This window comes from Nerophis ophidion, linkage group LG06 (genome assembly GCF_033978795.1).
Source record: "Nerophis ophidion isolate RoL-2023_Sa linkage group LG06, RoL_Noph_v1.0, whole genome shotgun sequence".
Lineage (NCBI taxonomy): Eukaryota > Metazoa > Chordata > Actinopteri > Syngnathiformes > Syngnathidae > Nerophis > Nerophis ophidion.
The window spans coordinates 73,546,124-73,569,580 of NC_084616.1; the positions used below are offsets into that span (position 1 = coordinate 73,546,124).

The 23,457-nt window shown below is 43.3% G+C and overlaps 1 protein-coding gene across 2 annotated transcripts in view; it reads right to left on the minus strand.

The window, feature by feature from the left end:
* nphp4 (nephronophthisis 4) overlaps positions 1 to 23,457 on the minus strand; it is a 520,514-nt gene that overhangs the window by 271,245 nt on the left and 225,812 nt on the right. For both annotated transcript variants that reach the window (XM_061904800.1, XM_061904799.1), the window contains exon 11: positions 14,623 to 14,672. In XM_061904800.1, the coding sequence (XP_061760784.1) occupies positions 14,623 to 14,672 (50 nt within the window). The remainder of the gene's footprint in view (positions 1 to 14,622; positions 14,673 to 23,457) is intronic.

Sequence of the window (23,457 nt, forward strand, 5' to 3'; positions counted from 1 at the left end):
ATTGCGAAGACAAGAACTGTGAGGTCAGTCTTTACACTTTTGACGGCCGGTACGGAGAGAGAGAGAGAGTCTGTTGAAATGAAATGTGCTTCTCGCATTACCGCCGGTTGTCATCTCACAAAATCCTCAGAGACCGATAACACTAATCAAGTGACAAAAGTGACATCATAGTGAGGATTGATGATTGGTAAATTGTCGGTCCGTTTATTTTTAACGCCTCGGGATCGACCGACACACCATCCACGATCGACCAGTAGCTCATGGTCGATCTAATGCAGGGGCGCTCACACTTTTTCTGCAGGCGAGCTACTTTTCAATTGACCAAGTCGAGGAGATCTACCTCATTCCTATTTATAATTTATATTTATTTATTTATGAAAGAGACATTTTTGTTAACAAGTTAATGGTGTTTAATGATAATACAAGCATGTTTAACACACATAGATTCCTTTCTTTCATGAATATAAGTTGGTGTATTACCTGATTCTGATGACTTGCATTGATTGGAATTAGACAGTGGTGCTGATAACGTCCAAATGGAGGAAAAAAAAAAGTCCTCCTTTCTGTCCAATACCACATGAAAGTGGTTGGATTTGGCATCTCATTTGTCCAACTTGCATACTGGTTTTTAAACACTTTGTTATTAGAGTAGCATATGTGTGTGGCACTTTAATGTCTGGCAGCAGGTGAGTGACGTCAGTGACTGTGCGGGTGGGCAAGCAAGTGAGAAAGCGGTCGCTGAGGGCGGGGGAGAAATACATTGGCATCAAACTCCGTAGCTTGCTAGCTTGTGCACGCTAGCTTTCTGAGACTCTTATTTTGTTAGCACAGGCAGGATGAAACAGGTCTTTTATGGTGAAGACAGGAACTGTGCAGTCGCTCTTTAGAGTTTTGACAGTAGGTACGGAGTCTCTAGAAATAAAATGTGTTTCTCTGCGTCCGCCCTGTTAGTGATTTTTTTTCTTAAATATGAGCTCGCAGCAGCCAGCGTCATCTCACAAGATCCTCGGGTGCCGAGAATGTCAAACAACTGACCAAAGTGAAGTCTTGGTATGATTGATGATTGCTCATTTTTATGTCTATTTTTTAATGCCTGGCTTGAGATCGACTGACACACCCTCCGAGATCGACCAGTCGATCGCGATCGACGTAATGGGCACCCCTGCTCTAATGGGTAGCCCTGTTCTAAAGGATCTGGGAAGACAACAACCAAAAGGTTCCTGTAAGACTTCCTAAGATACTACTCCTGCATCTCTAATACAAATAAGCTTGATCAATGTCTGCACATAAAGATATAGGATAAAAATTGTCAATTATAGAAATATTGTCCCTGGTAACAACTAAGATAGTAGCTGAAGGTCGACTTCCACTCAGGAAGAGTGGTAATTGTCTTACTGACCTAGGGCTGGGCGATATATCGACATACTCGACATATCATGTTGGATCCGATTTGGACGGGACTCTCGCGACTGTGTTGGATCCATTATGGATTGAACTTTCACAGTATCATGTTAGACCCGCTCGACATCCATTGCTTTCGTCCTCTCCGAGGTTCTCTTAGTCATCATTGTCACCGACGTCCCACTGGGTGTGAGTTTTCCTTGCCCTTATGTGGGCCTACCGAGGATGTCGTAGTGGTTTGTGCAGCCCTTTGAGACACTATTGATTTAGGGCTATATAAGTAAACATTGATTGATGATTGATTGATCTACAGGGGGGGGTCACCCACATCTGTGGTTCTCTCAAAGGTTTGTCATAGTCATTCAACTGGGTTGTGAGTTATTCCTTGCCCTTATGTGGGATCTGAACCGTGGATGTTGCTGTGGCTTGTGCAGCCCTTTGAGACACTAGTGATTTAGGGCTATATAAGTAAACATTGATTGATCTACAGGGGGGGTCACCCACATCTGTGGTTCTCTCCAAGGTTTGTCATAGTCATTCAACTGGGTTGTGAGTTATTCCTTGCCCTTATGTGGGATCTGAACCATGGATGTCGTTGTAGCTTGTGCAGCCCTTTGAGACACTAGTGATTTAGGGCTATATAAGTAAACATTGATTGATGATTGATTGATCTACAGGGGGGCGTCACCCACATCTGTGGTTCTCTCAAAGGTTTGTCATAGTCATTCAACTGGGTTGTGAGTTATTCCTTGCCCTTATGTGGGATCTGAACCGTGGATGTCGTTGTGGCTTGTGCAGCCCTTTGAGACACTAGTGATTTAGGGCTATATGAGTAAACATTGATTGATTGATTGATTGATTGATCTACAGGGGGGGGGGGGGTCACCCACATCTGTGGTTCTCTCCAAGGTTTGTCATAGTCATTCAACTGGGTTGTGAGTTATTCCTTGCCCTTATGTGGGATCTGAACCGTGGATGTCGTTGTGGCTTGTGCAGCCCTTTGAGACACTAGTGATTCAGGGCTATATGAATAACAATTGATTAATTGAGTGATGGTTAATTTCATTTACAGACACAAATGTGATAAACTGTCACTCCATACGCAGTCTTTCCTGGGGCTTAGCAGTCACGGGGGTGCATGGTCCCCTTCAAAGCTGTCTGCAGCTCGACTTTGAAGAGCAAAGACAGAACCGTCCACACACGGCAATGTAAGCTGGAGTGCTAAAATAGCAACCAGCCAGCATTGAAACTCCGTCTATCCTTTTGTGAAGATACATAACACAGGAACGAGGATGAATAACAAGTCAGCATGAAAGACATTGGTGAAAAATAAGGTCTGACTGAAGGAAGTAGTGCCAGCTGCCAATAAAGACAACGACAGACCAGGGGCGTCACCAGACATATTTCACTGGAGCACGTGCCCCACTGTTGATCTGCAGTGCCCCAGTAAAAATGTCACCAATAAAAAAGAAAACGCTTCAGAGTTTTAAGTCTACATAACATAGACAACAGCGCACATACTACTTAGTACGAAACAATGAGCACATGGCTAATTAATATGGTAATTTATTCACGTGTGGATCGAGACTTCGGTTGAGAGAGAGAGAGGGGGGGGGGGGGGATTCGAATCACTGCGTGAGGTAGGTGACGTTAGCCAACAACAATTTGTTAATTACATTATTTTGATTTTGATTTGATTCAAACTGTAACTCCTAGATGGATTTAAGAAAGTTATTCGCCCGCAGCAGAGAAGAAGCGAGGAATGAGAGATGTTAGTGAAGTCCTAGCTAGCTAGGCAACATCATTGTCTTAAGTTGATGCTAAGTTAGCTAACGTTATTCCTTGTATTAAGACAAACATATTCATTTGCTGTACGAGCTGTCGGGGGAATTTCCAACGAACATGAAACATCATGTTGGTTATTGTCTGCTGCTTCTGCATCAATGATGATTTGGAGTCAGCATGTGTGAGTTGAGTGCTTCTCAAATGGTTTATCTTCAGGAAGAAAAACATTTTTCCATATCATCAAGTCGTGAGCCAATTTTTTTTAAATCATTCAAGTTTATTTCACAGAAAAATAGCACAGTAGACTTGTCTTGTTAATCGGTGCGACTTTGACTAAAATAATCTTGTTTTGTCACCAGAAAAATGGCTACAGCTAAAGCATCTGTTTTTTTTTTCCAGAAAAAATAGTAACATTTCTGTATTTGTTTTCAGAAAGATGGCTGAAAATATTGGGTTTTGTTGCCCCATTTAGATTTTTTTTTAAATATATTTCCATGTCCGTCCTGAGTCCTCCTCCAACTTGTTAGTCGCTTTGCCTTTTGCTAAAATACTCACTAATATCCATCCATCCATCCATTTTCTACCGCTTATTTCCTTTCGGGGTCGCTGGCGCCTATCTCAGCTACAATCGGGCGGAAGGCGGTGTACACCCTGGACAAGTCGCCACCTCATCGCAGGGCCAACACAGATAGACAGACAACATTCACACACTAGGGACCATTTAGTGTTGCCAATCAACCTATCCCCAGGTGCATGTCTTTGGAAGTGGGAGGAAGCCGGAGTACCCGGAGGGAACCCACGCATTCACGGGGAGAACATGCAAACTCCACACAGAAAGATCCCAAGCCTGGATTTGAACCCAGGACTGCAGGAACTTCTTATTGTGAGGCAGACGCACTAACCCCTCTGCCACCGTGAAGCCCGGGTGTTGAGTTTTATCAAATACATTTCCCCCAAAAATGCGACTTATACTCCAGTGCGACTTATACATGTTTTTTTCCTTCTTTATTTTGCATTTTCGGCCGGTGCGATTTATACTCCGGAGCAATTTATAATCCGAAAACTACGGTAAAAGATGGCTGAAAATATTGGGTTTTGTTGCCCCATTTAGATTTTTTTTCAAATATATTTCCATGTCCGTCCTGAGTCCTCCTCCAACTTGTTAGTCGCTTTGCCTTTTGCTAAAATACTCACTAATAGTCACTAGAAAAAAGGCTAAAATTATCTGGTTTTGTTGGCACAATTTCATTTTTTTCTCCCTAAACTTTTTTTTTTTCTTGCACACATCTGACTGAAAATGAGACACAATCCACTTTTATGTCAGGAGCCAGCAGTTGGGAACCACTGGTCAACTGTATAACAGTTACTGTAATATTTCCATGTCTGTCCAGAGTGATTGACCACTTTGCAAGAATGAAAAGGAGACGTTACAGTTTACTTCTCAGAAAATGATTCCCTGAAAAGACACACAACAGTTGTTCATTTATTTCTACTACCGTGGCTTTATTGTTTTGTGTATATTTTACAGTTTTGTGTATCTAAAATAGGATTCACCACATTGCCATAAATGGAAATTAAATAATATAAAAGAACCCAGAGATGTAGGGGTGCTTTATTTTTTGTTTTACTTTTGTAGATGTTAAATTTGCAGATGATTACTGCAATAAATATTTCAAAAAGATTAATTGCTCTTCCTTTTTGCTTTAACCAGTAGCAGTTTAGAAGTCAATCAATCAATCAATCAATGTTTACTTATATAGCCCTAAATCACTAGTGTCTCAAAGGGCTGCACAAACCACTACGACATCCTCGGTAGGCCCACATAAGGGCAAGGAAAACTCACACCCAGTGGGACGTCGGTGACAATGATGACTATGAGAACCTTGGAGAGGACGAAAGCAATGGATGTCGAGCGGGTCTAACATTCAATCCATAATGGATCCAACACAGTCGCGAGAGTCCAGTCCAAAGCGGATCCAACACAGCAGCGAGAGTCCCGTTCACAGTGGAGCCAGCAGGAAACCATCCCAAGCGGAGGCGGATCAGCAGCGCAGAGATGTCCCCAGCCGATACACAGGCGAGCAGTACATGGCCACCGGATCGGACCGGACCCCCTCCACAAAGGAGAGTGAGACATAGAAGAAAAAGAAAAGAAACGGCAGATCAACTGGTCTAAAAAGGGAGTCTATTTAAAGGCTAGAGTATACAAATGAGTTTTAAGGTGAGACTTAAATGCTTCTACTGAGGTGGCATCTCGAACTGTTACCGGGAGGGCATTCCAGAGTACTGGAGCCCGAAATGAAAAAGCTCTACAGCCCGCAGACTTTTTTGGGGCTTTGGGAATCACTAATAAGCCGGAGTCCTTTGAACGCAGATTTCTTGCCGGGACATATGGTACAATACAATCGGCAAGATAGGATGGAGCTAGACCGTGTAGTATTTTATACGTAAGTAGTAAAACCTTAAAGTCACATCTTAAGTGCACAGGAAGCCAGTGCAGGTGAGCCAGTACAGGCGTAATGTGATCAAACTTTCTTGTTCTTGTCAAAAGTCTAGCAGCCGCATTTTGTACCAACTGTAATCTTTTAATGCTAGACATGGGGAGACCCGAAAATAATACGTTACAGTAATCGAGGCGAGACGTAACAAACGCATGGATAATGATCTCAGCGTCTTTAGTGGACAGAATGGAGCGAATTTTAGCGATATTACGGAGATGAAAGAAGGCCGTTTTAGTAACACTTTTAATGTGTGCCTCAAAGGAGAGAGTTGGGTCGAAGATAACACCCAGATTCTTTACCGTGTCGCCTTGTTTAATTGTTTGGTTGTCAAATGTTAGAGTTGTATTATTAAATAGAGTTCGGTGTCTACCAGGACCGATAATCAGCATTTCCGTTTTTTTGGCGTTGAGTTGCAAAAAGTTAGCGGACATCCATTGTTTAATTTCATTAAGACACGCCTCCAGCTGACTACAATCCGGCGTGTTGGTCAGCTTTAGGGGCATGTAGAGTTGGGTGTCATCTGCATAACAGTGAAAGCTAACACCGTATTTGCGTATGATGTCACCTAGCGGCAGCATGTAGATGCTGAAGAGTGCAGGGCCAAGGACCAAGAAGTCTGGAGTAAAAAAGTGCACAAGTAGGTCGAATGCATTAGTTAATTTCAGGTGGTTAATCAAAGATCCATACAACATAATCTGATATGATTTCATAGTTTAAAGCACTATTTATGTATTTTTTATGATAAATAAGTGCTAAAAACCAGGGACGGCGTGGCGCAGTGGGAGAGTGGCCGTGTGTAACCCGAGGGTCCCTGGTTCAAATCCCACCTAGTACCAACCTCGTCACGTCCGTTGTGTCCTGAGCAAGACACTTCACCCTTGCTCCTGATGGGTGCTGGTTGGCGCCTTGCATGGCAGCTCCCTCCATCAGTGTGTGAATGTGTGTGTGAATGGGTAAATGTGGAAGTAGTGTCAAAGCGCTTTGAGTACCTTGAAGGTAGAAAAGCGCTATACAAGTACAACCCATTTATTATTTATTTATTTAAAAATGTTTTTGCTTGCGCGCTTTGCACGCTCACATGAATTATTTGTGCCCCAGGTGTGCCCCAGTAAAGTATTAGGTCTAGTGACGCCCCTGCGACAGACCAAGGATGGGCATGAACCCTGAAACCCGGCCACAACCCCGATACAAGATATCATCGACAACACCGACAAAGTCAACGGCTGGCCAAAACGTCGGCTATAAATACCACGGGAATCATTAGCATTCTGCACGGCGGCAGAGTGCCAAAAAAATCAATAATGTATGCGAGCAAGAGAAAGTTGTCAGATAAAACAAAGCCTGCCGACAGAAATCTGGGAGAGAACGGCTTGTTTACTCTTGCCATTGCAGAAAAAAAGGATGCCATTGATTAATCAGCGCTTGACAGCCGTGTTGACGAAAGCGAAGGGAATTTGTCAAACAGAAAAGTAAAATGGGCTTAGTTGGATGCAACAAGGATGTTCGTGGCTGTGCCTTTGAAAGCAGAGGACGGGGGGGGGGGGGCGGGGGGGGGGGACATAAGATGGCGTTTGTGCGATTGCGGCTGCACGAGTCCAAATGAATGTGAGGGTTCTGACAGCAACGGCGCGGCTTCACACGTTGACTCCTGTGACTTCCGTTTCATCTCTCGGTGCAAATATTCGGATGGCCATTAAAATGATGGATGGATCCATACGGCGCGTGCACTCAGCAGCCTCGGCGATAATGGCTCCTGTTTCACACTCTTATCAACAAAGTCTGGTATATAAAGGTAGAAGATGTACTGTACACGGAGACCTGTGCACTTCACTCATTAGTGGACTGATGGGACATCGAACACATCTTCAAAGTGTATGCCGGGGGTCAGCAACCCACGGCTCTCCAGCCGCCGCCGGCTCTTTAGTGGCTCCCTGGGGCAATTTTAATAAAGGATTGAAAATTGAAAAAGATGGGAGGAAAAATACAAACAAATGCAACAGCTTCTTTGCATGTAAAAATCATCCACTCTTTTTTTGTCTCATTTTGTCCACCAAACGTTTTGTACTGTGCGCTTTGTTGATGTTATTGACAAGTTGGAGTGCTAATCAGGCGAGCTGTATGTATATGTTGCATCATTATGCCTCCTTTGCCTACTGATATGAGATTTTCTTATTCAAACGGGGATAGCAGGTCCATTCTATGTGTCATACTTGATCATTTCGCGATATTGCCGTATTTTTGCCGAAAGGATTTAGTAGAGAACATTGACGATAAAGTTCGCAACTTTTGCTCGCTAATAAAAAAGCCTTGCCTGTACCAGAAGTAGCAGACGATGTGTGGGTGACGTCACGGGTTGTAGAGCTCCTCACATCCTCACATTGTTTACAATCATGGCCACCAGCAGCTAAAGCGATTTGGACCGAGAAAGCAAAAATTTCCCCATTAATTTGAGCGAGAATGAAAGATTTTTGGATGAAGATATTGAGAGTGAAGGACTAAAGAAAAAAAAGTTAAAAAAAAAAAAAAAGGCAAGGGCAGTGAGAGCGATTCAGATGTTATTACTGTAGACACATTTACTAGGATAATTCTGGAAAATCCCTTGTCTGCCTATTGTTTTACAAGTGCTTTAGTGAGATTATCCATCCATCCATTTTCTACCGCTTATTCCCTTTCGGGGTCGCGGGGGGCGCTGGTGCCTATCTCAGCTATAATTGGGCGGAAGGCAGGGTACACCCTGGACAAGTCGCCACCTCATCACAGGGCCAACACAGATAGACAGACAACATTCACACTCACATTCACACACTAGGGCCAATTTTAGTGTTGCCAATCAACCTATCCCCAGGTGTATGTCTTTGGAAGTGGGAGGAAGCCGGAGTACCCGGAGGGAACCCACGCATTCACGGGGAGAACATGCAAACTCCACACAGAAAGATCCCGAGCCTGGATTTGAACCCAGGACTGCAGGAACTTCGTATTGTGAGGCAGACGCACTAACCCCTCTTCCACCGTGAAGCCTTAGTGAGATTATATAGTACCTTAAAGTCAGAGGGGTGTGGCCACAAGTGTGGTGACCGCCACTGTCTCCGGTGGGAGGAGGTAATAGTCCGCAGCTGCAAACGTGACCTTCGCTCATAACTACGGTAAGAGCCGACTTATTACCACAATTTTCTAACCGCAACCTGCCGGTTGACATGTGGTCGGGATCCATGTTCGCTTGACCGCTCTGCTCCACCTTCGGGAATTTTAAACATTTTGTGTGGCAAAAGGCTAAAAGCTTCCCACCTACATCTTTCTTCTTTGACGTCTCCATTATTAATTGAACAAATTGCAAAAGATTCAGCAACACAGATGTCCAGAATACTGTTTGATTATGAGATTAAAGCAGACTACTTATAGCTTAGATCGGGCTGGAAAATAATGTCCGCTACAACCCGAGACGTCAAACGCACACGTCATAATACCGCAACGTTTTCAACAGGACACTTTGCGGGAAATTTAAAATTGTAATTTAGTAAACTAAAAAGGCCGTATTGGCATGTGTTGCAATGTTAATATTTCATCATTGATATATAAACTATCAGACTGCGTGGTCGCTAGTAGTGGCTTTCAGTAGGCCTTTAATATCCTTTACTTGTATCCTCTTAGTCAGGGGTGTCCAAAGTGCGGCCCGCGTGTCACTTTTTAACGGCCCCACGGCACATTTTAAGAAAACAATTGAAAAAAATTAAAAACATAAAAAGTGGTACAAAAGAGCAAACAGGTGAAATGTAATAAGAAATTATTGCAATGCTTAAATTACTCTTATAATACTAAGCTGCCATGCAGGCTGTTTCTTTCTTTAAAAAATAATAATGAATCAAAATCAATGTCATTTTGAATTATTGGCCTATTCAAGGCTTCGATTACGTCACATTAAATATTCCACTTTGAGATATTTTTGGGGGAAAATGTTGTGTATTTTGTGTTTTGCCATATAAAAACTGAGCTGTTTTTTTAAAAGAAGGGCCTAAAACAAACAAACAAAACAAAAACAACAATAACACTTAAAATTGACGGATATATCTGAAATTGATCTTGTGACAATTGTGCTAAAAGTAAACAGTAAAAAAAAATATTTTTAACACTTTAATAAGTAGGACACTTTTGGATCCCCAATTATTTTAGTTGCTCTAAAAATAATAATGAATCAAAATCCCAAATTAAGGCTACAATTAATATATAATCTCAAATAATCCACCTAAAAAAGTTATTGGGTGAAAATATTGCATATTTTGTGTTTTTTCCATTTTTTTTTTCTATTATTGATCTAGAGATTTAAAACTTGCATAAGAGTAAACATTATAATACTGAATAATGACACAATTTTAATATTTTCTTTGACCAAAACCCTTTGGGGGTTCCCGGGATCATAACTGAGTGGAGGCCTGAATGTATATTTTTTATACATATATTGTATTGTTTTTTTTAAATAAAAATTATGAAAATGGCCCCCGCTTGCTCTGATTTTTCAGTGTGCGGCAGTGGAAAAAGTTTGGACACCCCTGCTCTTAGCATATAATTTAGTTCTGAATGTCTCAGGACATATTATCTGTACGTAGTATTGGCTCCATTTCAGATAGTTGGTTGTGTGCCTTGTTGTTCCAGACCACAGCAAACATTACCTAGCTGGCCAAAGATAGTAATACATCTATTAAAAGAAGACAGCCTGCAGTTTCCTTATTCCATTATTCCATCCATCCATTTCCTACCGCTTAATCCCTTTTGGGTTCGCTGGCGCCTATCTCAGCTAAAATTAGGGGGAAGGCGGTGTACACCCTGGACAAGTCGCCACCTCATTCCATTATTGAAGTCACAAAGTGCATTATTTTTTTAACATGCCTCAAAACAGCAGCTTGGAATTTGGGACATGCTCTCCCTGAGAGAGCATGAGGAGGTCGAGGTGGGCGGGGTTGGCGGTAGCAGGGGTGTATATTTTAGCGTCTCGGAAGAGTTAGTGCTGCAAGGAGTTCCGGGTATTTGTTCTGTTGTGTTTATGTTGTGTTAGGGTGCAGATGTTCTCCCAAAATGTGTTTGTCATTCTTGTTTGGTTTGGGTTCACAGTGTGGCGCATATTTTTAACAGTGTTAAAGTTTGTTTATACGGCCACCCTCAGTGTGACCTGTATGGCTGTTAACCAAGTATGAAGTGCATTCACTTGTGTGTGTAAAAAGCCGTACATAAAATGTGACTGGGTCGGCACGCAAAGGCAGGGCCTTTAAGGTTTATTGAAGGTCTGTACTTCTCCCTACGTCCGCGTACACAGTGGCGTTAGAAAAAGTCATACTTTTTGAAACAGATACCGATAATTCTTAAACCAATACCGATAATTTCCGCTATTAAATTTTAAAACATTTATCGGCCGATGATATCGGCAGTCCGATATTATCGGACATCCCTAGATAAAGTGTATTGTTTCAGTAACTTGATGAACCACTAGAGTTTGAAAGGTTTCCAAAGTTAACATCCCGCACAAAACTATAAACCTGATCCTGTAAAAAATAGCGTGTGATAAAAAAATATGCAAACTTGAAAGTGAAGTGAATTAATTATCTCATATTATGTTTTGCATAGGGTGAATGTTTATATTGGCCCTGCGATGAGGTGGCGACTTGTTCAGGGTGTAGCCCACCTTCCGCCCGATTGTAGCTGAGATAGGCGCCAGTGCCCCCCGCGACCCCAAAAGGGAATAAGTGGTAGAAGATGGATGGATGGGATGAATGTTTATATTCATCTCGGAGAAAGCGAACCACAAGGTTTAAGTAAATACTAGCATTTTAGTTTGGGCCCTTTAGTACTGACAGGCAATAAAATTGGACATTGGTATGAAAAGGTGATGGCCCTATCCGTGAGAAAAGACGACATTTTTAGCTTCATGACATTCCCTTTATGGCCAGGATAAGCCCTCCTGACTTAGCACACACACACAGACAGGAGGTAGTAATAAAAAGCGGATGGTTTGGCTTCTCCATGTTTGGCTTCTCTGCGATGAGGTGGTGACTTGTCCAGGTTGTACCCTGCCTTCTGCCCGAATGCAGCTGAGATAGGCTCCAGCGACCCCCCTCCCGGGACCCCAAAAGGGACAACGGATGGATGAAAGTTCGGAGTCTTTCATTTTTGATCAGACCTCCTCCAGGAACTGCAGTCCTGTATAATGACACTCGCTTGTTATTAAGCAACTTTTGGTTGAGTAAAGCGTCGCCGACATGTTTTTTGATCCAGCCGCACTGCCGTGTCTCCCTTCTGTGGGGCGGTATGGCTCGGTTGGTAGAGTGGCCGTGCCAGATATTTGAGGGTTGCAGGTTCGATTCCCGCTTCCGCCATCCCAGTCATTGCCGTTGTGTCCTTGGGCAAGACACTTTACCCACCTGCTCCCAGTGCCACCCACACTGGTTTAAATGTAACTTAGATATTGTAAAGCGCTTTGAGTCACTAGAGAAAAGCGCTATATAATTATTATTATTTTTTTTTTTCTGTCCAGACGAGCATGACAAGACCAGAAATACACATCAATAGCGCCGACAAAGCTGATCTACTAAGCTTGTGCGCAGAGGATAGAAATAGTGAACGCAATCTATTTAACGCATTTGTCTTCCTGTATATGCAGATTATATGTTGATTATCAGAACGTCCACGATACAGGAAGGAGATGCAAATACAATCATTTATCCTTTGCAATGTAACTAAAACAGTTTTGTTTTGCATCTATATTTTGCATGTCTGGGAAAGTTTGCGCAAACTGGCCCAGTTACGCACAAATTAGTGAGAAAGGAGGCAATCGCCCTGCAAAGACACAAGATGGAGCGAGAGAATCCTTCGTCTGTGATTAAGAATGTCCACCTTAAGATCTGTAGGTTGTAAGTTCAAACCACGGCCGAGTCATACCAAAGACTAAAAAATGGGATCCATTAACTCCCCTGCTTGGCACTCAGCATCAAAGGTTGGAATTGGGGGTTGAATCAACAAAAATGATTACCGGGCGTGGCCACCCCTGCTGCTCGCTGCTCCCCTCACCTCCCAGGGGGTGATCAAGGGTGATGGGTCAAATGCAGGGAATAATTTCGCAACACCTAGTGTGTGTGTGACAATTATTGGTACTTCTTTAAAAGGGGGAACATTATCACAATTTCAAAAGGGTTAAAAACAATAAAAATCAGTTCCCAGTGGCTTGTTGTATTTTTTGAAGTTTTTTTCAAAATTTTACCGGTCCCGGAGCATCCCTAAATAAAGCTTTAAAGTGCCTTATTTTCGCTATCTTCGAAACCACTATCCATTTCCCTGTGACGTCATAAAGTGCTGCCAATACAAACAACATGGCGGTTACCATAGCAAGATATAGCGACATTAGCTCGGATTCAGACTCGGATTTCAGCGGCTTAAGCGATTCAACAGATTACGCATGTATTGAAACAGATGGTCGGAGTATGGAGGCAGATAGCGAAAACGAAATTGAAGAAGAAATTAAAGCTATTGAGCTAATAGCTATTGACGCTATTCGGCCATAGCGTGGGTGTACCTAATGAAGTGGCCCATAGCATGGCTGCCTTATTAGCATCGCCGGTAAAATGTGCGGACCAAACGATCAGGACTTTCGCATCTTGTGACACTGGAGCAACTTAAATCCGTCGATTGGTAAGTGTTTGTTTCGCATTAAATGTGGGTATCTAGTTTCAAATGTACATACAGCTAGCGTAAATAGCATGTTAGCATCGATTAGCGGAGCATGTTAGCATCGATTAGCTGGCAGTCATGTTGTGACCAAATATGTCTGATTAGCACATAGGTCAACATCAACAAAACTCACCTTTGTGATTTTGTTGACTATCGTTAAGAATGCATCTGCAGGTTATCCATACATCTCTGTGCCATGTCTGTCTTAGCATCGCCGGTCAAATGTGAAGACACTCTGGCAAATTCAATGGGGGTCTGGCGGCAGACACTTTCGCATCTTCGGGCCAGTGGTGCAACTTGAATCCCTCCCTGTTAGTGTTGTTACACCCTCCGACAACACACCGACGAGGCATGATGTCTCCAAGGTTCCAAAAAATAGTCGAAAAAACGGCAAATAACAGAGCTGAGACCCGGTGTTTGTAATGTGTTGAAAATGAAAATGGCGGGTGTGTTACCTCGGAGACGTCACGTTCTGAAGTCATCACCACAGAGCGATAAACAGAAAGGCGTTTAATTCGCCAAAATTCACCCATTTAGAGTTCAGAAATCGGTTAAAAAAATATATGGTCTTTTTTCTGCAACATCAAGGTATATATTGACGCTTACATAGGTCTGGTGATAATGTTCCCCTTTAAATTTAACTTATGTGTGTGAGTCAAAATATTTCGATTGTAAAAATAATAGACATCTAATCAGGAATATAATTTTATAGCTGCTGGCTGACTTTAGGGGCTGATTAAAACTAATTAAATTGATTGGTTTTGGAGCTTGCCGGCGTTTTCTTTTATGTGCGAATTTGTTTTCACATCAACATATCTCCTATATGAGCTATTTGTGTTTTATTATATGACTGGCAACGTTTAATTGTACTTTATTTACAAAGTAGATATCCGCTGAAACATTGTGGTCATTGACTTTATGATATTTTGTAGTAATTTGACATAAAATACAGGCATGGTCTCTGGATTGAACGGATGCAGAAACACTAAAAAGTTCAAGCAGTATGGTATGTTCTGACCTTCCTATTCAAAAGCTACCTGTTGGGTCAAACGTTTGAGTCTATGGTAATACAACTGTATATATTGTAAAATTCCAACGTTTTCCTTGTACTTTTTAATATGGAACCAAGATATTATGGTGCTGAACTTTTCGTTCATTTGGACAAATTCTTCTATCAATTGACTTCAAGATGTTTACATGGCCTGCAGAGAACAAAAAGCCCTACCTTGGGGCCCTGTGGGGATTCTGGTGGCGTTGCTTGACTGTCATTTCCACCTGCAAAATACATGCATGGAAAAAAAAGATGTCTTGAGGAACAATCAAAGAATCAATGACAACGTACATTGAAGGTAAAATCTAGTAATGATCATAATAAATATACTGAAGAAAAACAAAAAAGGATTCCACGAGTTGAACTCAAAGATGTAAGTAAAACTTTTACTGCATACACAAAATGACCTATTCCTCTCGATTATTGTTCACAATCCATCCATCTGAGGTCGGGTCGCGGGGGCAGCAGCCTAAGCAGGGAAGCCCAGACTTCCCTCTCCCCAGCCACTTCGTCCAGCTCCTCCCGGGGGATCCCGAGGCGTTCCCAGGCCAGCCAGGAGACATAGTCTTCCCAACATGTCCTGGGTCTTTCCCGTGGCCTCCTACCGGTCCCTAGGGAGGCGTTCGGGTGGCATCCTGACCAGATGCCCAAACCACCTCATCTGGCTCCTCTCGATGTGGAGGAGCAGAGGCTTTACTTTGAGTTCCTCCCGGATGGCAGAGCTTCTCACCCTATCTCTAAGGGAGGAAACTCATTTGGGCCGCTTGTACCCGTGATCTTGTCCTTTCGGTCATGACCCAAAGATCATGACCATAGGTGAGGATGGGAACGTAGATCGGCCGGTAAATTGAGAGCTTTGCCTTCCGGCTCAGCTCCTTCTTCACCACAACGGATCGGTACAACGTCCGCATTACTGAAGACGCCGCCCCAATCCGCCTGTCGATCTCATGATCCACTCTTCCCTCACTCGTGAACAAGACCCTGAGGTACTTGAACTCCTCCACTTGGGGCAAGATCTCCTCCCCAACCCGGAGATGGCACTCCACCCTTTTCCGGGGCGAGAACCATGAACTCGGACTTGGAGGTGCTGATTCTCATCCCAGTCGCTTCACACTCGGCTGCGAACCGATCCAGTGAGAGCTGAAGATCCTGGCCAGATGAAGCCATCCGGACCACATCCTATGCAAATAGCAGAGACCTAATCCTGCAGCAACCAAACCGGATCCCCTCAACGCCTTGACTGCGCCTAGAAATTCTGTCCATAAAAGTATTGTTCACAAATTTGTCTAAATCTGTGTTAGTGAGCATTATGTCTTTGCTAAGATAATCGATCTCCCCTCACAGGTGTGGCATATCAAAATGCTGATTGCACAGGTGTTCCTTTGGTTGCCCCCAATCAAATGTCAACCTGAATTGTGCAGGTTTGCTTTATTCTGGGTCAGTGGGCGGGGTGAGAAAAGTAGTCAGTATCTGGTGTGACCACCACTTGCCTCACGAAGTTCAAAAAAACTACTTCGCATAGAGTTGATCAGGTTGTTGATCGTGGCCTGTGGAATCTTGCTCCATTCTTCAATGACTGTACCAAGTTGCTGGATATTGGCAGGAACTGGACCACGGTGTCGTTTACGCCGATCCACAGCATCCCAAACATCCACTAAAGACGCTGAGATCATTATCCATGCGTTTGTTACGTCTCGTCTCGATTACTGTAACGTATTATTTTCGGGTCTCCCCATGTCTAGCATTAAAAGATTACAGTTGGTACAAAATGCGGCTGCTAGACTTTTGACAAGAACAAGAAAGTTTGATCACATTACGCCTGTACTGGCTAACCTGCACTGGCTTCCTGTGCACTTAAGATGTGACTTTAAGGTTTTACTACTTACGTATAAAATACTACACGGTCTAGCTCCATCCTATCTTGCCGATTGTATTGTACCATATGTCCCGGCAAGAAATCTGCGTTCAAAGATTCCGGCTTATTAGGGATTCCTAAAGCCCAAAAAAAGTCTGCGGGCTATAGAGCGTTTTCCGTTGGGGCTCCAGTACTCTGGAATGCCCTCCCGGTAACAGTTCGAGATGCTACCTCAGTAGAAGCATTTAAGTCTCACCTTAAAACTCATCTGTATACTCTAGCCTTTAAATAGACCTCCTTTTTAGACCAGTTGATCTGCCACTTATTTTCTTTTTCTCCTCTGTCCCCCCTCCCTTGTGGAGGGGGTCCGGTCCGATGACCATGGATGAAGTACTGGCTGTCCAGAGTCGAGACCAGGATGGACCGCTCGACAGGACCCAGGATGAACCGCTCGCCTGTGTATCGGTTGGGGACATCTCTATGATGCTAATCCGCCTCCGCTTGGGATGGTTTCCTGTGGACGGGACTTTCGCTGCTGTCTTGGATCCACTTCGAACTGAACTCTCGCGGCTGTGTTGGAGCCACTATGGATTGAACTTTCACAGTATCATGTTAGACCCGCTCGACATCCATTGCTTTTGGTCCCCTAGAGGGGGGGGTTGCCCACATTTGAGGTCCTCTCCAAGGTTTCTCATAGTCATCATTGTCACTGGCGTCCCACTGGGTGTGAGCTTTCCTTGCCCTCATATGGGTTCTTCCGAGGATGTCGTAGTGGTTCGTACAGTCCTTTGAGACATTTGTGATTTAGGGCTATATAAATAAACATTGATTGATTGATTGATTCTCAATGGGTGACATGTCCGGTGAGTATGCTGGCCATGCAAGAAATCAGATGTTTTCAGCTTCCAAGAATTGTGTACAGACCCTTGCAAGACGGGGCCTTGCATTGTTGTTATTCTGCAACATGAAGTGATGTTCTCGGGTGAATGGCACAACAATGGGCTTAAGGATCTTGTCTCGGTATCTCTGTGCATTCAAAATGCCATCAACAAAATGCACTTGCGTTCGATGTCCATAACATACACCTGCCTATACAATAACTCCACTCCCACTATGGGCCACTCGATTCACATTATCGATTCATCCGTGAAGAGAACACCTCTTCAACGTACCAGACGCCATCTAAAGTAAGCCTGTTCCCACTTATGTTGGTTACGACGACAAACTACATTCACGTTGAGACCCCGATGAGGACGACAAGCATGCATTCCCTGAGACGGTTTCTCAGTTTGTGCAGAAATGTTTTGGTTATGCAAACCAATTGTTGCAGCAGCTGTCGGAGGGGCTCGTCTCAGACGATCAAGTAGGTGCACCTGCTGGATATGGATGTCCTGAGCTGGTGTGGTTACACTTGGTTGTGAGGCCGGTTGGATGTACTGCCAAACTCTCTTAAACGCCTTTGGAGTGACCACGCTGTAAGCCAGCCATGAAATTTGCAGAATTGTCCGGTATTTTTGCCAAATGTTCCATCTTTACCAAGAGCCCCTCGACGCCGAAATACATCCGGGAGATGCCATCTTGTTAAGAAAAGGCGTTAACAAAATAAAAGCATGTAAACAACATACGCAAATGTGCGATAAAATAATTGTCGGCGTTAATAGATTGATGAGTTAACGCGTAATAAACGCATTAATTTGCCCACCCCTAATATTTATATACTATTTACATATTTATATAATATGTAACTACAAGCTCCATTCACAGACAGAGTCCCATTGCTTTTATGAGCGGTCGAGCAAGTCAAAAGCGGGAAAAAAAACAAAACATTTTTAGAATTTTTATTTTTTATTTTTTTTGTGGCGGCCCTAATTCTTTCGTGGCGGGCCGCCTTTCTCTTTCCTTTTGTTTCACTGCAATTACATTTTGCATTGTCAGACAAATGAACTATTTCTTTGTATGAACTCAATGTTAATGTAAGTGATCCCGGAGTGACCACGCTGTAAGCCAGCCATGAAATTTGCAGAATTGTCCGGTATTTTTGCCAAATGTTCCATCTTTACCAAGAGCCCCTCGACGCCATCTTGTTAAGAAAAGGCGTTAACAAAATAAAAGCATGTAAACAACATACGCAAATGTGCGATAAAATAATTGTCGGCGTTAATAGATTGATGAGTTAACTCATAATTAACGCACTAATTTGCCCACCCGTAATAATAATACATTTCTGAATGAAAACGAACAAGTCATTTTTTTTTTTCCTCTTCTCAGCATGTTCAAAGCCATTAGATCCTCATGTGGGTGCGGATAAAAACACAAAAAGAAAGATGCTTTCAACATGATTAAACATTACCAGACTCATTAGTTCATTAGTGTCCATCTCCAAGGACATCAAAAGTTACTTCGTGCTAATGTGAGGCTGCAGCTCGGATTAAAGAAAAATACTTATTTGCGTTATACATAAAATACAAATCGGCTGTAACTGATTGTGAGACCTTTAATTACCTACTTTTTTGAATAAATAAATATTTTGCAGTAATTACACCCCGGTCGGCGCCACACAACACTGAGAGCTGTTTAAAAGAAGCAGCAAATCTATCCACACTGATTAGAATTCTGATATCATGGTGAGTTTAAAGTCCTAACAATTCTTCCTGAGGTACACATTTGCTTTGTTGCCATGGTAATTCCGGAAAGAAAGCTTTCCCCAACATCTCTTTGTCTATCCTCCTACTCATCGTCGCTCGCCGTGCTGGAGCTCGACTGGTCTTTTGGAAATGGCCTGGTCTGCCTGGGGTGTCTCGCTGCGGCTCCCATCTGTTCGGACAACATGCACACAGAGCTCGGCTGGCTCTCTGGCACAATTGCTGCTCGTCTTCCTTCCAACCGTGGACATTTTTGAGTTTAAAACCTTTTTTTTTTGTACAGTGAGGAATGTGGGTTTGATCAATCAATCAATCAATCAATGTTTACTTATATAGCCCTAAACCACTAGTGTCTCAAAGGGCTGCACAAACCACCACGACATCCTCGGTAGGCCCACATAAGGGCAAGGAAAACTCACACCCAGTGGGACATCGGTGACAATGATGACTATGAGAACCTTGGAGAGGAGGAAAGCAATGGATGTCGAGCGGGTCTAACATGATACTGTGAAAGTTCAATCCATAATGGATCCAACACAGTCGCGAGAGTCCAGTCCAAAGCGGATCCAACACAGCAGCGAGAGTCCCGTTCACAGCGGAGCCAGCAGGAAACCATCCCAAGCGGAGGCGGATCAGCAGCGCAGAGATGTCCCCAGCCGATACACGGGCGAGCAGTACACGGCCACCGGATCGGACCGGACCCCCTCCACAAGGGAGAGTGGGACATAGGAGAAAAAAGACAAGAAACGGCAGATCAACTGGTCTAAAAAGGGAGTCTATTTAAAGGCTAGAGTATACAAATGAGTTTTAAGGTGAGACTTAAATGCTTCTACTGAGGTGGCATCTCGAACTTTTACCGGGAGGGCATTCCAGAGTACTGGAGCCCGTGCGGAAAACGCTCTATAGCCCGCAGACTTTTTTTGGGCTTTGGGAATCACTAATAAGCCGGAGTCCTTTGAATGCAGATTTCTTGCCGGGACATATGGTACAATACAATCGGCAAGATAGGATGGAGCTAGACCGTGTAGTATTTTATACGTAAGTAGTAAAACCTTAAAGTCACATCTTAAGTGCACAGGAAGCCAGTGCAGGTGAGCCAGTACAGGCGTAATGTGATCAAACTTTCTTGTTCTTGTCAAAAGTCTAGCAGCCGCATTTTGTACCAACTGTAATCTTTTAATGCTAGACATGGGGAGACCCGAAAATAATACGTTACAGTAATCGAGGCGAGACGTAACAAACGCATGGATAATGATCTCAGCGTCTTTAGTGGACAAAATGGAGCGAATTTTAGCGATATTACGGAGATGAAAGAAGGCCGTTTTAGTAACGCTTTTAATGTGTGACTCAAAGGAGAGAGTTGGGTCGAAGATAATACCCAGATTCTTTACCGTGTCGCCTTGTTTAATTATTTGGTTGTCAAATGTTACAGTTGTATTATTAAATAGAGGTCGGTGTCTAGCAGGACCGATAATCAGCATTTCCGTTTTTTTGGCGTTGAGTTGCAAAAAGTTAGCGGACATCCATTGTTTAATTTCATTAAGACACGCCTCCAGCTGACTACAATCCGGCGTGTTGGTCAGCTTTAGGGGCATGTAGAGTTGGGTGTCATCAGCATAACAGTGAAAGCTAACGCCGTATTTGCGTATGATGTCACCTAGCGGCAGCATGTAGATGCTGAAGAGTGCAGGTTAGGGTAGCGGAGCCAGCAGGAAACCATCCCAAGCGGAGGCGGATCAGCAGCGCAGAGATGTCCCCAGCCGATACACGGGCGGGCAGTACATGGCCACCGGATCGGACCGGACCCCCTCCACAAGGGAGAGTGGGACATAGGAGAAAAAGAAAAGAAACGGCAGATCAACTGGTCTAAAAAGGGAGTCTATTTAAAGGCTAGAGTATACAAATGAGTTTTAAGGTGAGACTTAAATGCTTCTACTGAGGTGGCATCTCGAACTTTTACCGGGAGGGCATTCCAGAGTACTGGAGCCCGTGCGGAAAACGCTCTATAGCCCGCAGACTTTTTTTGGGCTTTGGGAATCACTAATAAGCCGGAGTCCTTTGAACGCAGATTTCTTGCCGGGACATATGGTACAATACAATTGGCAAGATAGGATGGAGCTAGACCGTGTAGTATTTTATACGTAAGTAGTAAAACCTTAAAGTCACATCTTAAGTGCACAGGAAGCCAGTGCAGGTGAGCCAGTACAGGCGTAATGTGATCAAACTTTCTTGTTCTTGTCAAAAGTCTAGCAGCCGCATTTTGTACCAACTGTAATCTTTTAATGCTAGACATGGGGAGACCCGAAAATAATACGTTACAGTAGTCGAGGCGAGACGTAACAAACGCATGGATAATGATCTCAGCGTCTTTAGTGGACAAAATGGAGCGAATTTTAGCGATATTACGGAGATGAAAGAAGGCCGTTTTAGTAACGCTTTTAATGTGTGACTCAAAGGAGAGAGTTGGGTCAAAGATAATACCCAGATTTTTTACCGTGTCGCCTTGTTTAATTATTTGGTTGTCAAATGTTACAGTTGTATTATTAAATAGAGGTCGGTGTCTAGCAGGACCGATAATCAGCATTTCCGTTTTTTTTGGCGTTGAGTTGCAAAAAGTTAGCGGACATCCATTGTTTAATTTCATTAAGACACGCCTCCAGCTGACTATAATCCGGCGTGTTGGTCAGCTTTAGGGGCATGTAGGGTTGGGTGTCATCAGCATAACAGTGAAAGCTAACGCCGTATTTGCGTATGATGTCACCTAGCGGCAGCATGTAGATGCTGAAGAGTGCAGGTTAGGGTAGCGGAGCCAGCAGGAAACCATCCCAAGCGGAGGCGGATCAGCAGCGCAGAGATGTCCCCAGCCGATACACGGGCGGGTAGTACATGGCCACCGGATCGGACCGGACCCCCTCCACAAGGGAGAGTGGGACATAGGAGAAAAAAGAAAAGAAACGGCAGATCAACTGGTCTAAAAAGGGAGTCTATTTAAAGGCTAGAGTATACAAATGAGTTTTAAGGTGAGACTTAAATGCTTCTACTGAGGTGGCATCTCGAACTGTTACCGGGAGGGCATTCCAGAGTACTGGAGCCCGAACGGAAAACGCTCTATAGGCCGCAGACTTTTTTTGGGCTTTGGGAATCACTAATAAGCCGGAGTCCTTTGAACGCAGATTTCTTGCCGGGATATGTGAAAAGTATGTCACTTGTTCCTGGTACTTTTTTTCGGTATAGCTCGGTTGGTGGAGTGGCCGTGCCAGCAACTTGAGGGTTGCAGGTTCGATTCCCGCTTCCGCCATCCTAGTCACTGCCGTTGTGTCCTTGGGCAAGACACTTTACCCACCTGCTCCCAGTGCCACCCACACTGGTTTAAATGTAACTTAGATATTGGGTTTCACTATGTAAAGCGCTTTGAGTCACTAGAGAAAAGCGCTATATAAATATAATTCACTTCACTTTTCTTGTATTTTTTTTTTCAACAGCAATCTTTGTAACTCAGCTTTGTTCTATTTGTAGTAAAATAAAGGTTGTTATTTGGCTATATAAATGTGTTCTTATAAAAGTATTTTATTAGTTTTCCTCATAATATTTTGACCTTTTTTCTTCATGTACCACTGTATTTTTCTACAAACCCCGTTTCCAAATGAGTTGGGAAATTGTGTTAGATGTAAATATAAACGGAATACAATGATTTGCAAATCATTTTCAACCCATATTCAGTTGAATATGCTACAAAGACAACATGTTTTGTGTTCAAACTGATCAACTTTTTGTTGTTGTTGCAATTAATCATTAACTTTAGTATTTGATGCCAGCAACACGTGACAAAAAAGTTGGGAAAGGTGGCAATAAATACTGATAAAGTTGAGGAATGCTCATCAAACACTTATTTGGAACATCCCACAGGTGTGCAGGCTAATTGGGAACAGGTGGGTGCCATGATTGGGTATAAAAGCAGCTTCCGTGAAATGCTCAGTCTTTCACAAACAAGAATTTGTGAACAAATGCGTGAGCAAATTGTCAAACAGTTTAAGAAAAACATTTCTCAACGGGCTATTGCAAGATATTTAGGAAGTTCACCATCTACGTTCCGTAATACCATCAAAAGGTTCAGAGAATCTGGAGAAATCACTGCACGTAAGCGATGATATAATGGACATCCGTTCCCTCAGGCGGTGCTGCATCAAAAAGCGACATCGGTGTGTAAAGGATATCACCACATGGGCTCAGGAACACTTCAGAAAACCACTGTCAGTAACTACAGTTCGTCGCTACATCTGTAAGTGCAAGTGAAAACTACTATGCAAAGCCAAAGCCATTTATCAAGGACACCCAGAAACGCCGCCAAGATCATCTAAGATGGACTGATGCAAAGTAGAAAAGTGTTCTGTGGTCTGACAAGTCCACATTTAAAATTGTTTTTTGGAAACGGTGAACGACGTGTCCTCCGGACCAAAGAGGAAAAGAACCATCAGGACTGTTCTAGGTGCAAAGTTCAAAAGCCAGCATCTG